The sequence below is a fragment of the Struthio camelus genome, chromosome 1 (genome assembly GCF_040807025.1).
Source record: "Struthio camelus isolate bStrCam1 chromosome 1, bStrCam1.hap1, whole genome shotgun sequence".
NCBI classification, from domain to species: Eukaryota; Metazoa; Chordata; class Aves; order Struthioniformes; family Struthionidae; genus Struthio; species Struthio camelus.
Genome location: NC_090942.1, coordinates 206,044,969 through 206,062,305, shown reverse-complemented (window position 1 = coordinate 206,062,305; position 17,337 = coordinate 206,044,969). Strand labels below are relative to the sequence as shown.

At 36.2% G+C, this 17,337-nt stretch overlaps 1 protein-coding gene across 1 annotated transcript in view; it reads right to left on the bottom strand.

Moving 5' to 3' along the window:
• CWF19L2 (CWF19 like cell cycle control factor 2) overlaps positions 1 to 17,337 on the bottom strand; it is an 85,557-nt gene that overhangs the window by 17,292 nt on the left and 50,928 nt on the right. The window contains exons 11-14 of the mRNA XM_068930345.1: positions 14,785 to 14,910; positions 13,227 to 13,364; positions 3,088 to 3,300; positions 1,865 to 1,981 (exon numbers count right to left, since the gene is read on the bottom strand). Coding sequence (XP_068786446.1) covers positions 1,865 to 1,981; positions 3,088 to 3,300; positions 13,227 to 13,364; positions 14,785 to 14,910 — 594 coding nt within the window. The remainder of the gene's footprint in view (positions 1 to 1,864; positions 1,982 to 3,087; positions 3,301 to 13,226; positions 13,365 to 14,784; positions 14,911 to 17,337) is intronic.

Below are 17,337 nucleotides of genomic sequence, written 5' to 3'. Positions count from 1 at the left end.
GAAAAGGAACGTTAAACCAAAGACCAAGAAAGAATATTACGTACAGTTACTACCCTGCAATACCAATTGAAATACAAGTCCATTAAAAGGCCTAGAATATCTGCAGATGCTAGCTAATGTTTCCCAGATTGCAATTTCTTGTTTTCAATTACATTGCACTTTTTCTCCAAATCCTTAGTGGGCAAAAATATCAAGAATAATTAGCACTGGAAAGACAAAACTGTTCACAAGAGCAAATAAGGGGGCACAGCTTATGCTCAGGTGCACAAGAGATTAATATATATCACAGTTCAGGCAATATAGAACATGTAAAGATTTATATCTTTCCATATTAATTACATGCACATTTACTTTGGCAAGTAAGCACACAAGTCTAAAGTAAGGAACATGCTGAATTCAACTGCCTGAGGGCATAAAGTATAAAATAACCCTTCTTGCTATATTCCAGTGTATCATAAGAAAAACAACACAGCAAAAATAGTTAGCTAAAATATGTGCTTTGCACAGCAACTGAACATCAGTACAGAATTTTATAAATATTTAAAGTACAATAAAAATGTCTTTTTCTCCTACAGCAATATAAAATATGGCACTGGCATCAGAAAGGTAGTTTAGTTACTTTGTAAGGGCATGCTTATACTCTTGCTGAATCCTACGAGACTCCTTCTACTGAATCACTCGGGAACTAAGAAAACCCATGTCCATCACTTCCTGAAGTACTCTGCCATAAAGAATTCTGGCAATAAATATATCCACAGGACCAAAGGATAATGTTTTTACCAACTAGTTAAAAAGATACTTTGCATTTTCTAGCAAGGAAAGGACTAGCATTGAATACAGAAACTGCATTTGTTTATTCTATTTTCCTCTTTATACACATTTAGAAAAGTGATCATCTTTTACTCCTGACCATTCCTTCTACACACCTATTTAGTTAAAAATTTATAGGTTAAATATAGTCATCACTTTTGCCCATGCTCTGTTGCTCCTCCTGTTTGTAATTGTCACACCTGTTTGCTTCTTATTCAACTTTCTAAGGAATTTCTACAGTATGCAAAAGTACTCCTTTCCCTTCTTGCTTAGGAGAGGCATAATTCATTGGGTGACACTGTATAACATTACATCAGTGATGAGAATTAAAGTTAGGAGCAACTTCAGGAAGTCAGGAGCTTCCATCTGCCAACACCAAGGCAAGATCAAGGTTACTTAGACCATTTCAAGTATATAGATTAATCTATTTTTAATAAAACCTTTCTATAGTTTGATCACTGTCAATCTCTTAGGTAGAAGTCTGTTAAATGTCCCCCTTGGTTTTCCTTTTGCAAAGAACAGGAAACTCAAAACCTTAAAAATGTCTTCATAGGAGAGCTGGAAAGCCTAATCCATCATGCTTCGCACTTCCTGTTAATAATCATTTTTTAATGGTAGGAAACTGGACTCTGTGCTCTAAATAAGACCTCACTTACATTAAGAAGAATGAAATAGTCCTCTCCTCTCTCCTGACATCCCACCCAAAATCAGATTAGGGAAAAATAAAAAATTTATTTTAAAAAAATGGTCTGCAGTGGTGCAGAGGTTCTGCAGTGTTCCTAGGCAACTTTTTCTAGCCCTTATAATGGAAAATTTTCATCGATGTTCACCCTGTATCACCTTTTTTCAATTTTTGACCACTAATTTTCATCCATAAAGTGAGAACGTTCTAACTGTAGCAGAATCACAGAAGAGCTGCCAGGCTGGAGATTATGAAAACAGATATGTATGACAAATACATTACCGAAGCTTTTTTTTTTTTTTTTTTTTTTAAACAAACAGTTAGAACATGAGACAGTTTCTCAGCTTTAGTAAACAGGATTGTTCTGCTGACCTGGATTTCTTCCCAGATGTCTTCGTCCAAAAGAGTGGCTGCAGTATGGTGCTGTAAAGGGGCTATCAGGCAGTGGCCTTCAGTAAGGGATTGGTTGCTTGGTAGAGACAAATATACCTATAAAGAGGAGACAAAAAATGAAGTGCCTGTTCTTCTACTGTTAAAAATCTCTTCACGGCTAATACACTATTTCAGCAACAGTCAAACTAAATCCATCATCATCTAATTACAGCAAGGTTGTAGCAATCGTAGTGTTTTTAAAATGACTCGTCAGCTACTTCTTTCTTTCTTTCTGTTCTTTGCCTAGACGCTTTAACAGCTAAAGAACTTCATTAAAAATGTGAGTAGGTCCCTAAACAGAACAACTCCTGAAGCATATCCAGTAAAGCCCCTGAGCAACCTGAGCTCCAAAGGTACCAATGAGCACAGAAAATCCTAAGCACGTTGTGTGGACGTTTGGCACTATCCATCAGCAGCTCCAATGAAGTCGTAGCGTCCAGACAGCAGATCCACCGACAAAGCAGTAGGAAGGCTTTTAGACCAACCAGTAACCTAACCATAATGAAATTGGACTGTTTAGTCCGTTACAAGAGACTTGCATTATTTATGTAATTAATTCCCTTGCATATAAAATATTTTTAAATCAAGTAAAAAACATCAAAAATGAATGATAAAACTGGAGAAACAATGATAAAAAGAAAAGTCCGTATTAAAGCATTTCAGATGTTATAAATTCAAATATGTATATATATTTTAAAAGGACTAAGAGAAATAAGCAGGTTCCCTGTACAAAACACTGCCCCTTTCAAAGAACTTTGTACTTAAAAATTGAACTCTCCACTTTGCTCTCTTTGGTGTCACTGAGGTACGTTTCTTAACGAGTTTAAATTTCCTCCTGTACAGTGCGATTTTAGTTTTCCACAGATCCACCTACACACCAATTTCTGCGCTCAGATCTTTCATCATTGCTTCTACGCCTTCCACAAATCCAAAGTTCTAATATCAAAGATCAACTTTATCGCTCATGGCAGAGTCATATCTTTTTCTCCCTCACCCTTTAGGAATTCCTGAAATGAACTGACTGCCTCTTACCTTCTTCCTCCTTACAATACATCATTTCAAAGAAGTGATTTTATTTATAATCATAGGCACTTTAGCATTAACACTGCCTTCCTTCATTTCTTTTTTATTTTTATTTTTGTGCTGAAGTACCATTTTCTTACCTTGGTGCCAATTGCAATAATAAGATGTTTAGAAAGTTCACTACTATCAAAGCAATATGGACACTTTTCCATGTATGCAGCAAGCTGCTGGTGCTCATGTATTGCTTTTCTTCTTTGTCTTTCGTCCTCTTCCCCACTACGCTCTCCTTTTGCTGCTTGGGAAACAAACATGTCATCCAGAGTGTAATACTCTCTGTCAGTTTTTTCCATAAGCTGAAAAGATACAGAGGAAAATTGCATGTGTATATACACATAGGCATGAAGAATTACTTAGCTCTTTCTAGTACTCTTCCCTGACAGAAGTGTAAAGTATGTAACAGTACCATTACTTCTTTCCACATGCCACCTGCCAGACGCGTAACTATGAGGTACATGTCTTAACAACAGTCATTTAAAATCTTAGACAGCACAGGTATTAAAAGTATAGATGTGTGACAGTAGTGAGCAAAGTATATTACTACATTCCACCCCAAGGTAAGGTTCCTTCCAGGACTATATATTTCGATGTTAGCTTCAGCTTTAAATAGATACAGGGGTTTTTTAGGTTGAATAAGAAAATATTCTCATTATAGTTTATCATACATTTTATTTTAGTCTTTCCCCTCCTCCTTTTTCTTTCCTATTATGACTATCAGTGTCCATAGCAGTTATCTGCTGTGAAATAACTAGACCGTGACGTTGCACCTCATGTTCATACTCTGTGAAAACATGCCCACAATTGTTCTTTCCAAGTGAACAGTACTAAGCTCATTTTGGGCAAAAAGATAGGCATTTTCAATATTTAGTCTTCCTTGAATGCAACTATTGCAAGATGCGGATTCTCTAGATAACCAATCCACCTAATAAAGTACTTTCACAATACATACTCTTGTATACACATAATCAGAAACAAGGCATATTGTATTAGAGGTTTTTTTGTTTGCTCAGTTAAATGAGCTTTAGTTAAATGCCCCATGTACAAAAGGAAGCTCTGAAAATACTGAATCTCTTACAAATGTATGCCTGAAAGTTGGTGGTATTTTACAGGAACCAACATAAACCAGATATTTCTCAACTACACAGCATTTAAGAGAGATGACGTCCACAGGTAGGAACTGGAGATACTAAAGGTGATTGGAGGTCATAAGGCATATGATAAGAAGGTGGAATTACAAAAGCAGCAGCAAGAAAAAGTGAATGAAAAGAAAGGAGAGAAGAATACATAGGTTATGGGGCTAAAATCCATATAAGAAAACTTGACTAAGCTCCATCACTCAGAGGTTTTCTGGGTTTTTTTGTTTAAATATAGCATTAGTCTTTATACTAGTCTTCCCTGATGACAATGGAACTTAAAGTCATCTTGCCTAAATCCTGCCTAAATCAAGACTTAGCACGTCTTGACTGCAAAGATTAATTTTTTGAAGAACCTTAGAAAGTACTTCTCTACTTTCTGCTTTGGTTGCTCCACACAACTTTAAAAATTGTGTGCCATTAAATACCCTAAACAGTCAACATAGATATCTGAAGTAAAAAGTATTCCAAAGAATTTTTTTTTTTTTTAAAGTGAAGTTCTAGTGCTGCAATATTTCTATGCTATACTCGACTGTAATTTTACTTTGAATCATTTCAGTAATTTCCTTATCAAAATGACAAGAAAAAGACAATACACCATAGAGATTTCTTGATATTAGAGGTGCTGGACCTTTATAGTCTTGGCAGATTTATGCAACTGTAGTTTGGCTCCAAGAATTGCTAAGAAAATGGCAAAAGCGTCTTCACAGCAAATCGTAAAATGTTTCAGAACACTGACGGGGGTAGCTCTAACAAAGGACTAATGTTAACTGAAAGGATTGTACTCAGTAGATGGATTACTTTGTGACTGAATTATAAAAGTCTTCACCAACATACGAAAAGATCCTCCTGAAAGTTTTCTTGAAATCGTTATAAATATCTGTTGAGGGAGTAACTTAAGACCTGTACATCTGCCTTGCCATTCCTTCGCAGGACGTGAAACTTCCCGCATTAAAAAGTGCATTTAAAAAAAAAAAATCATGATCAGAGATGAAGAATGTCAGCTTCAGCTGCAGTACCTGGTGAATGAAAATAATATTCACCACATACTGCAGCTGAAGCTGACGTTCTGCCCACAAAGACAACAAGGTTGTATTTCCTCACAAAACGAACAGTTTTGCAACTGACAGTCTTTACATTTAAAATATGAAATAAATTACTAACATCGCAGTATAAAAATAAATTTAGTTTCTCGTCAATTTCCTAACTGTCTCCTTCCTCTGAGTACACACGGCTCCTAAACCTAAAGGGAAATTTTTAAAGATTCAGAGCAAAATAATCAGAGCTTTGGTGTCAATACAGAGTTATTACTTGCTGAAGTCTGATCAAAGAGCCTTCTTTTCCAAGAAGGAGTTTCTCGGCTATTTTGGGTATATTTATATACAGGACTTACTCCATATCATGTGACTGTTTCATTCAGTTTTCTTATAAATTGAAAGCACATATGCTCTTTGGAGGGGTCTCCCTTCCTGATATGTTCAGAGCTAGCCATTATTTAAGATAGCTGTAATATTTAATCCAACTGATATCTGTTGTTATTGAAACAAAGTCTCCAAATACAAGAAAATCTTCCGAGTATCCCAGGAACAGTTTGTTTAGATAACCTGATTTAAAAAACAAATTAAGATTTAATTCTGCAGGGCAGATAAGCAACTTTCACCCACAAAATTAGACAACAGTTCTTAATTTCCCTGAATACTGCAATACTCTCACATAGACCAATAGCTTTTTATGAATATGCTCAGTACTTCCATTGCCAAACAACTGAATATTAGCCTCTCTGATACCATTTATTTCGCTATAACACATTTAACTGCTTGCATGCATTTCCCACTGGAAGCCACTGCAGACTAAAATAAACAGTTTAATAATTTAACTCTGTTCTTGTTCTGTTTTAGTACAATTCTGTAATTCTGTATTTAAATTAAACAAGAGATTCTTGGGTTGCAGAAACAACATTTAGTGGTTTGGGTGTAAAAAAAAAAAAAAAAACAACAACAACAACAAAACAAACCTCTGCTTGTCTCTCATAATAGACTAAGAAGGGTAAAACAAGAGCTCCAGTAAAGAAACACCAACTAGAATGATGCCACTTTGCTACTACCGAAGTAAAAGCTTCTGTGTTTTATCACATTCTTTAGATGACTTTAAAAGAGCATTAAAATGGGATGCATCTTCACCTCTAAAAATAACTATCAGCAAAAAAGGGCAAGCATTTCTTTGCAACTCCCTATTACCCCAGTGTCCCTGCAGCATGCCTCGAAATAGCTCAATAATTTCAAAAACCTAGAGCCAGACAAAAATATCATTTAGCAAGAAATGTGTATTCTACTAAAATAAAACAAACTACAAATATAAGATGACAAATACTTTCAGCAACACCTCTCCTGTCTTTTAAAAATAAGGCAATAACACAGTTTGCAATATTGGAAGACTAGCAATGAACATTATTAGCACATTCTTTGCCTGTAGCACTGGAAAAAAAAGTCATCCTTTTTAAGGGCATAATTGCTCAAACGATTTTCCTTTACATATTCTAAATGCCACAAACCAATGTGTCAGCACTGAAATGCAATAAACCATAGCTGCTAGCAAGGCAGATTAGGTGGTACTCTTCATTCTCTTCATTTACTGTTCTAAATATTGGCCTTTTTGATAACTCACGCTGGAAGAAATAGGAATTCTCTTTCCTAACATTTATATCCTTGCTTTTACATATAAGGTTTCCAGTGTTATGCCAATTGCATTATTTGGTTATGACCAAGTCTCTCCAAACAAGTTACACAGTCATTGAAAGAACAGGAGAGTGCTCTCCAAAATGCTGGAAAGGGAAGTGAGTAATCATTTAAAAACTTATTTCACACAGAGCATAGTCAGAACTAGTACATATATACGGAAAGAATTATGCTCCATATATTAAGACTTGCTGGAAATCTGCTATGCTGCATCAGCTAAAGTATCACACCTGTTACATGGGAAAGTTGATGCATTCTAAAAGTTGTGAATTTAGCTCCCTCGCTGCTGCTTGATTCTGCGCCCACGGCATTTCAGGTGTTGCACAGGGAAAGAAGCAGGCAGGCTCTTTCATATACCAGCTTTAAATTAGGATGTACTAAAAAAGTTAACTCAACCACTCGAAGTTAATACAAGAAATTCAAGCATTAAAGACAAGGCACCTAAAGTCCCTGTTTCTACCAGACACTGACCAAAACCAAGAGTTGAACTAAACTGTCTCATTGAAGATGGATCATCCTTACAGTCTTGGTTTTCTTTTTCCCCTTCACTCTTTTGCTCTGAGTTTATCTGCCATGTTCATTCTTCATATATGCCCTCTATTTTCCCCAGTTTTCCTTCTCTTTTTGCAAGCATGGATTTACCAGAGAGAACACACAGGCAGCTTCAGTACTCTCAGAACCAGGCAAAATGACATAGCCTCCTACACCTCGTGGCATGATTGTGCAACCATGAAATTTCTACCACACACATGAGGGAGATCCATTGTCCATAACCCATATGCAATTTTGATTTAACCAACAGAGGTAGCAGCACAGTTCTGCTTTCCTTGGCCAACAAAGGCCCACAACTCTCAAACCCTTAAACAGTGGTTGGGGAGGCATCCAAAGCTCTTTCAGGAGTTGAACAGAAATGATTCTTTGGGCTGTCATTTGGACCGCTCTGATACGGTACAAATGTGGCAGAAATCCCAAAAAGGGACAGAGATCTCTACACATCCAGCACAGGAATTCAAAGATCAGCATCTGGCTATACATAGAAGAGAATGATATGAGAGAGGAAAAAACTACAACACTGTATTCGCTGATAAAATCTTTTAACGTGATAATTAACGTGAATAATATGGATATATTACATGAATAATTGCATAATATACCATTCATTTTGTAACATGAATAAATTCATGCAAAACGGAAGAAAAGCGTCTTTCCTGAGCTAAATGAGGTCTCCAAACAATATTAGTCCTCCTGCTGTTTGCAAATTTGAGATCTTGTTTCATTCTGACTGGCAGGGGACTCTCTCTGAAAGTACCTCTTCTAGATCTGTGCTAGGCACGCTCCAGGATCAGCCTCATTTTTCTGCCAACATACATCCAGGTCACCGGGAACTGCATATCGTAGTTTAATTTTATATTGATCCCGTGTTTTTCATTCCGCAGTAGAACCCTTAGAGCCTTATACGCTGCCAGCCACTGACACATCCAATTGGAACTGGGCTACCTGCTGTCTCTCGTCTCTCCCTCTGCTGACGTGAACATGCCCTTTGGGTACACCCTTTGGAAAGAAAGCCCTATTCAAGAATTTAATATCACTGTTATACTGAAAATAAACCGCAAGAGACAATACTCTCAATCAACAGTGGATTAGTCTTACATAGTACACCTCGAATGGACATTTTTTCTTTAAATTCCCTCTGAATACTTGGAGATAAAACAGAAAATCCTATTAAATACAATTTAACAGAAACGCAACGGTAACAAAACATACCTGATTTTTTCTGTTGTGGGTTATTTTCAGCTTTTTTGCATACATATTTTAGATATCTATTTTCTTGTTCTATTTTGTACGCAACTATTGAACTTTTGCTTTTCCGGTTTTCTAACACAATCATTTTTAAGGTTATTTCCATATATGTTAATAAAAGTGCATCGGCTTGGAAAATTTGTGAGAAAAGTCTATAGATTGTATAAAATGTATCAGTTTGGTTTTAAATTGTCATGGCAACACTGACATCTTCAATTTTAAATAACGCAGTTAATATCTGCGGAATGTTGTACTCATAATATATTTTGGGAAGCTGCATAAAAGACGAATAAACTATTACTTTAAAAAGTAAACCTGAGTGACACATGAATACATCTCATCATATTTAAATTTAGTCAGCATTTAGCACCTATTGTTCAAGACAAAATCACTTTAGAAACAGTCTTTCTGTTCTCAAATAGTATTTGCTTAAGTCAAACTACTGACAAAATTTTACCATATTAATGTTGTTAATCAAGTCCAATCTTCCTACAATCAGAAACATATACATTTGTATGCTTAATTCAACATACAGGTAGCATTTTCCAAACAGTACTAAAGGATTTTAACAGCATCACCACTGAATGTTTTTAAACCCTGTCAACGTCACCAACAAGAAAACATTATTAACAACATTTACGAGCAAGGTAGATCAGGACTACCTCAGGGCAGCAGAAGTCAAGCAAGAAATAACCAGCAACGGAGTACTGTTCAATATAGGGATTATGACCACTGTTGCTTTAGTTACTTTAAAAAGAAACTGTATGTTCTGCTATAATTAGTTACTAGGATAGATAAAACTTTATATGCACAACTCAGTGAAATGGAATACAAGTCAAACAGAAAATACCTTTTAACTACAAAACTCGTCTGTTGAAAGTGGAAATGATTAGCATTTAACTTTATAATTATTTCTGGCCATGACTTCAAGGCATAAAAAGGTAGTTCTCCAACAGGCTTCATTTACAACATATGTTGTAATTTTAACATAATTCATAAATAATGTCAAATGCTTACACAGTCATTTAATGTAGGCTGCATCCACACAGTTCCCCTTTTTTCATGTTTTCTTTTCTAATCTAGCTTTTACTGTTGTTGATTTATTTCCACATATAGGAATAGTTTTTACTTTGTTTCCATACAATATACACAGGAAGTTGCTCATTGCCCTGAGCTGTAGCGAAGAGCACAGGAAAGTGTTCAAAATGATTTTATCTCACTTCTTTTCTAATTTTTTAACAGCACACCATGCAAACATTTAGATCTTTAAGAAAAAATGTAAGAAGCAACAGTGCACAAGAGCTTTCTAAGAGTTTTATCATGTCTATTAAATACTGTGCCAGTAGGGCTTCAGCATGTGAGCGAAGAAATAGGTTTATTACATAACAGCAGCAGGAGTAGCGTTTTCTATTTTTATAGCCTAGCTTTTGAAGTGTTTGTACACTATGAGTTTGTTTTATGCTGACTTGCTCCACACGCAAGTTTGCACAGGAAGCGAAAACGACAGGGCTGAAAGCAACTTGCCATTTTACAGGCTTCGGAACCACGGAAAGGCAACATGCAAATTCCTCTTTTTTTTGCAAAACTCTCATTCCAGCATATCCCTTTACTAAATCCATAAACAAAGGTCAACATTAATAGTCTAGCTCTGTATTTAAAAAAAGGAAAAATCTTAAAATGTTTAGATTCATGTTACAGGTTTCTATAGAAAGTTTTAAATAAAGTAACTTTATAACCAAAACTTAAATGGTCTGATGAACATCCCTAAAATTAACCTGTCTCATCCTCACTTTCTTTTAGTAAAATTTAATCCAAAAAAAAAAAAATTCCCTTAACAGAATTCTTGCATACAAATAAAAAGTAATTTCGACTGAGGTAATATTCTGGAAATTGGTTTCTTACATACACCACAAGCATCTATCGATTTAAATGAAAGGATTACGTAACAGCATGAATCTGGGAAAGTTGGACTACTCGTAACAATCAAAGGCAGAAGGAGCTAAAGACAGCTTATTTGAAATTAACACTAGACAAAACTTAATTCTTCACATACGCTTTGTATTATAAATCTGTCAAAAAGAAAATTTTCAAATATTTTGTTGATTTTTTTTTTGATATCTTGTAAAGTTAGGCTTCTGTAGCAGTGTGAATCCAACCTGCTTTCTAAGTAGAAGAAAGTAAAAACTAGAAATATGGTTATTTCAAACAGTTTTTTTCCTTAGACATGACAGTAAAATATGAAAGAATCAGTTTTTTTTAAGACTTGTTATTTCCATCTAGCAAAAAGCCTGGTGTTCAGGGGGTTGTTTGTTTTTTTAAATAAAAGGTTTTTTTCACCACTGAAGATGAAACATTTTAGGCTTCTTCAAGATGATCATAAATTTGACATAATGGGCAGCATGCACAGAACAGCTGCGGCAGAGGCTGTATTTTGAATTATTTGAGATAAGTCCACATCAACCTCTTAGGAACAAAAGCCAAAAATAAAAGGAAAGAAAACCTTCAACTACAACGGGATTGTACTATAACCACATTTAGGAAAGAGGAATGGGCAAACGGAGACTGCTAAATCAGAGTTCACTTTGACCTCACTTTAAAACATAGGCTAAACTGACAAACAAGTAACGAGTGGATAACATTTCCTCCATTAGATCTCACAGGGTTCCTAAGAATGGAAATTTCATGGCTGGGGACTAAACTTAAGAGGAAACATATGACTTGAACACCACATCTCAGACATTCCGACAGGAACATGGCTGCAAAAATATTTAGTCTGGGATTCGGATTGGAAGAGACTTAGGCTCTGTGTATAAGCATCTGAACGGAAAGTGTCAAGAGGATGGGGCCAGACTCTTCTCCGTGGTGCCCAGTGACAGCACAAGAGGCAACAGGTAAAAACTGAAACACAGGACGTTCCATCTGAACCTGAGGAAAAACTTCTTCACTGTGAGGGTGACAGAGCAGTGGAACAGGTTTCCCAGAGAGGCAGTGGAGCCTACTTCTCTGGAGATAGTCAAGAGCCATCTGGACAGGGTCCTGGGCAATGTGCTCTAGGCGACCTTGCTTAAGCAGGGGGGTTGGACTAGATGATCTCCAGAGGTCCCTTCCAACTTCAACCATTCTGTGATTCTGTGAAACTCTGACTTCATTTATATTGAGTATTAACATAAACCATTCATTACTCCTCTTGATATGCATTTATCTTTCTTAAATATTCTATTTATACCTTGATCAGGTACATGCTTATTACCATATGATAAGGATAGTATAAAGTTGTATTGTGTCCTCACATTTTCATTCACACTTGTAAATGTTTGCATGCTATAGATAGACATGCTAAGTAATTATAGTTAAGAATTTGCACTGTTAGATGGGTTTGGAAACAAAGTTTTATACTGGGGTCTTGGTTTGTTTGGGTTTTCTTTGGATGGGGGGGGACACAGAGAAGGAAATCAGATAGCATTACTCCGGCAGCAACACATGTATTTATTTAACTAGATTCCAAGGACATTGTGTTTCGAGTATGCCAGTGAGAGAGAAGATTGAGAACTTCTGCCAGAAGAACCTCAGTGAAAAGATGCATAAACCACACTGCTTTTTCGTTCTAGTAATCTCTCCAGAAAAGCTTCCTGTCAGATGGTCTATAGCATCAGGTTAACTACTTTCTGCTGAACACTATCATTGCTTTCCTGATTTTATAAGGAAAGGAGGATTAAAAACTACCACTTTTATGACACTCTCCAGGATGTTGTCTGTCTTCTAGATAAATGGAAAAAAAAAAAAGTATGCGATGAAGCTAAGTCCATGCTTAAAAGCTTTTTCAAAACCTGCTCAGTGCTGCACAAAATAGTGGACCAATAACTAAGTAGAATTCGAAGCATGCTAAAGAGACTTTGTCCTGGCTATTGAAAGTCCTCTCCGTCAGACTCGCATATCAGGCTCAGAAAACATCCTTTATTACACAGTTTGGATGACAGAAATTAGTCATTCATTTTGCACTGCAATATCTGTCTATGCGCTGGCCCTTCTTCCAGGTAGATTCAGACACTGAACTATAAAGTATTAATCTACGTGTGGGCTGTGAGCATAAATTTATCTCATTACCCAGCATGTCTTAATGGAATTTCAGGTAGTTTACTTCAAATCTCATTGATTCTAGTAGCTACGAGATGGAAGAGGGGAATTCTAAACGCTAAGAAAATGCTGCTCTTATTAATCGCAATTTGGGAAAAGCATACTTTGTTGGGCACTAGCAACCTACTCATGCACAACCCACTATAAGCATTCATCTCAAAAGCATCAAAATCTGACAGAGGACTAGCACAATCAACTCTATAAAGGAACTGAATGCACCATACTTCCTACATGCATGCAGGTTTCCATCATGCTGAGAACATTTACCAAGATCATCTTCCAACAGTCTTAATTGTTATTCAAGACTTAATCAGAATTCTCACCCAAAAGCAAAGTACCTAGTACTCCAAGAGTCCACGTCCTCCCTGACATTTCTAATTACAAAATGCTTAATAAAAAGCCATATACACCACACCTCACCTTCGATGCCATACGCATGAATAGCGTGTTCTGATCCTCTGCTGTTCTCATCTTCTCATTTTTGACTAAATCCTTCAGGCTCATATGATCATCATCCTGAAAATACCTGACTCTTTCTTTATCCATATGCGTAGTGACCTGGAAATGAATAGATTGAGAGCGAGTATTAACCTAATGAGAAAGATCAAGTATGAAATTCAGACCCTGATAACCTCAGCAAGTCTAAAAACACACAAGAACCAAGCTAAGCACAGGTCTGAAATAGCTGGGCTTGTTGCTTCATCTGACCTAAGGAAAGGTACATACTTCCGCTTTCTCCAATCACATCAGTAGGTTTAAATAAAACTATCACCTCTGCCCACAATCACTATATCCTTTACATCCTTAGTAATGTCTATGCTCTGATGTGTAGTAATGTCTATGTGCTCTGATGGTCTATGCAGGAAAGAAATACAGCAATTCACTGAAACTGTGAATCAATTCAAACAGATGGAACAGTCCAAAAAGATCCATTATTTACAAACGTTTTTGAATTCCCAAGGCACCCATTACAGCTAAGCCAGAAAAAAAAGTAACCACAGGCACTAATGACAACTTGTATAAAGCTGATACCCTACCATCTTAGAGAGGGTACACAGGAGAACAGAGTTCATCCTTCAGGACAGCACTACGACAAAATACTGAAGGAGCATATGGAAAGCGGTCATTAATATAACAGAGACAACATTTTTCCAAAATAGAAACAACAGGAGGATGACAAACAAATTCCTTATCGCTTGTCCCTTTCAATCCTCCATGGCAGTATTACAAACTGATCTGTTCTACTAATCAAAAACATACTTGCTAGAAACATTGAGATATTCTCAGCTCCCATTGCCCCAAGAAGTTCAAAATATTATTTTATGTACTTTATGTGGCAAGTAAATATGCTCGTCCAGCCTCCTTGCTTGTCCCTTGTCCCCTCCAGAACAAGATATTTGTAAATGCATTAAGATAAAATTCCTATTTGCGACAAGCACAAGCTGAAGACAGTAAGACACATACAGACACACCCAAACAACATCTCATATAGCAACCATAGTCCTATTCCTAGAATATATGGAGATCAACACATTTTCATTTTGCTGTAAAGATTAAGTGACAATTTTTAGTATTATCATTATTATTTTTGATCAGGAGAAAATAAAAGTAGCAGCTTCTGAGACCTATCTCAATAAAAAATGTTCTTACTTTGGAAATATTCAGTTCTGCTAATCTTCATTATTTACAGGCTTTATCAAATATAAACCAGTTAGCTAAGAGACTATGATCATCTGAAAAGAGACTTACATGCTTTGAACGTACATTTAAAGAAACCCTAAAGTGGTCCCTATGGAAACATAAGTCTGAAAATAAACTTAATATGTGCTGAATAAATATGTTCTCTAATACTTAACTACAATCATAATCTGAAGGGAACCTACTGACATTCTTACAAGACACATTATATTATGGCATCACAAAAGTAAATTTACAAATTCATTTAAAAGTTACGCTCACTCACATCTGTAAAACTTACCGCCTGTCGCTTTCTTCTTCCTCCTTTTGGCTCCAGTGGTTCCGCTGGTGTGGTCACAGGCCATGCCCTTCCAGCGTGATCTGTTCTGACAAGGACCACTTGTTCAGCTTCCTGAAGGCTTGAAGCCTACGGCAGGTTTTAAGATGGAGTTTTAAAAACATGATACAGACCAAAACAAAAACCAAGAAACACCTAATCTCACACAAAATAAACATCTGAAATCCTATTTACTTAAAATACAGATTCTTTACATGCTGCATGTTCATTTTAATTCAAAGCAGGTAGTAATAGTTCGCTTTACTTTAGCGGCTTCTCTTTTCCACATTGAGAAAAGAAGAAATACCAAAAATGCATTCACCTAATAAAATCCATAGTAAAGGAATCCTTTCCAAAAAGAACCAAGTTTGTATTCTTGATTCTTTCTCATAATGCCTCATCCCCACAAGAAAGTTGGCTTGGGAGTAAAACTACATTTTCCCTCTAAGCTTACTAATCTCACAAAACCAACAGATGTACGTAAGACATCTTCCATTTTATGGAGAAGTAATGAAAAAATCTACAGGCCAAAACACTACCCTTAATCACGCATATGCAATTTATTACCTCAATTTACTACCCACAGAAGAATTACAGAAAATAATTTTCAAATTATGCTATAAATTATGCCATGAGATTACACAGGGAAACGGGCAAATGAAACAAGCGTAAAAAATTCATCCTCCCAAAGATCTGGACAGCAGACAGTAGGAAAATATACCGAAACAAATATTTTTTTACTGAGGTAAGCATGTAGCTTTTAGTGCACAAAAAAAGAACCAACTTTTCAGACAATGCCTATATCTACTGTTGACCCTCACTTCAAGGACCTTTTTTTTTTTCTTTAGATACTCAGATATTTCAGCAAGTCGTTGCCTGAAGGCTTTTTCTGCCAATTAAATCAACTTCTTGTTATCATTCATGTCAGCATGCCAGAAGAGCTATGGATAGCAGTGAATGCAAGCTGAACCACCACACTAAAGACAGCTTTAAAAGTAAAGCAGTATCATTTGGCCTTGGAACATTACGGTTGAGTGAAATTTTAAGTTCTGTCAAATGCTTAAAAAAAAAAAATCATGTTTTTTATTCCTCCATAACAATACACAAAGAAGATTTTCTTGCAAATGCATGTTCAGATAAACATCCTTTCAACCATCAGTTAAAAGCTTTATAGCAACTTTCTACTCTATAATTTTTTCAATATTTAACAGTTACAGATACAAAATAGTCTTCAAGCAGATTTCATATCTTGTTTATACAGAGCGTAACACAATTTCTAATTTAAAATGGACGTAAAATCCCCTGTACAGCTTTTCAAGTCTCTAGGCTGCCTTTGCTTTCCTTGGGATCATCAGGTATCAGCAAAAAATCTTGTATTCCTAGCAAAAACTTTGTTGCCTGTGACTGCTGCGGTCAGCAAGTTTTTCATTCTCCTCTTTAATGAGGCAAACGGAGACAGGTACACAATCTTGCCAGCTATTTCATAATTATTATTACCTGACAGAACATGCAGACCTTTCCATGACCTCTGAGCAGGAAAAAGATGAATTTCGGTATTCCCTTTTAAACTGTCTCTAATATGGCCTATAATATAATATAATGGCGTACAAGTTCGAAACTTATAAACAGGAGTTACCTCATCAGGAAATAGCAAAGTCAACTGAATCCTCTGTCTGAAACATGTCCTTTATTTAAATTGAATAAAAAGACTGATAAAAAGACTAAAAGGAAACTAAAAATAGACAGTGCCCTCTTCCTTTTATTGTCTCTACTAGAATTTGGAACACAACTTGTTTTACAACACTGCAGTACACAAAGCACCATGTCACAAACTAGTAGAAAATAGGACCTGAAATTAGTACTCTGGCATGTCTGGGGTTTTTTGGTCTTGTTTTTCGTTTGTTTGTTTGTTTGTTTTAAACTTTCAGCTCAGACTCAGAGAGGCAGGTTAGTACGGATGTGAAGAGGCATCACATGATCTATGTCATAACTTCCATAGGGAGGCTATCAAAGAAAAGCGTATGTCCATTCTCCATTATGCTTCTAATCTCTGCTTCAGGTGAAGAAAAAAAAAGTAAAGGAAAGCCCACTAGCTGTGGCTTGACACTTCTGCTGAGATTATCTTCCAACTAAGAAAAACAAAGGAGCGGTGAACATATTGAACGTTGTTCACCAGAAACAAAAAAAATTTAGAGTGGTCCATACCATCTGATGTAGATATAAGAAGGTTAAAATCAAAACTATAGATAATATTAATTATTCTTTATTAGAAGCCAGGAAGCAAGCACTCAGTTGCCTGGCTTGAGTTCAGGCAGTCAGTGACAGGTGAACGGATAGTAAAATCACTGTCATGCATATGAACACAGAAGAGACCCCTGATTTTCCTTGTACATCAGGAACACTTTGCCAACTAATGCATGTCCTTATAGTAGGCTTCCTCAGAACTGCCAGGCCAGAAGCAAACACCCAGCTCAAGGAATTACCTACAAGTGAAGTCATTTTAGTTTGGGCAGAAAA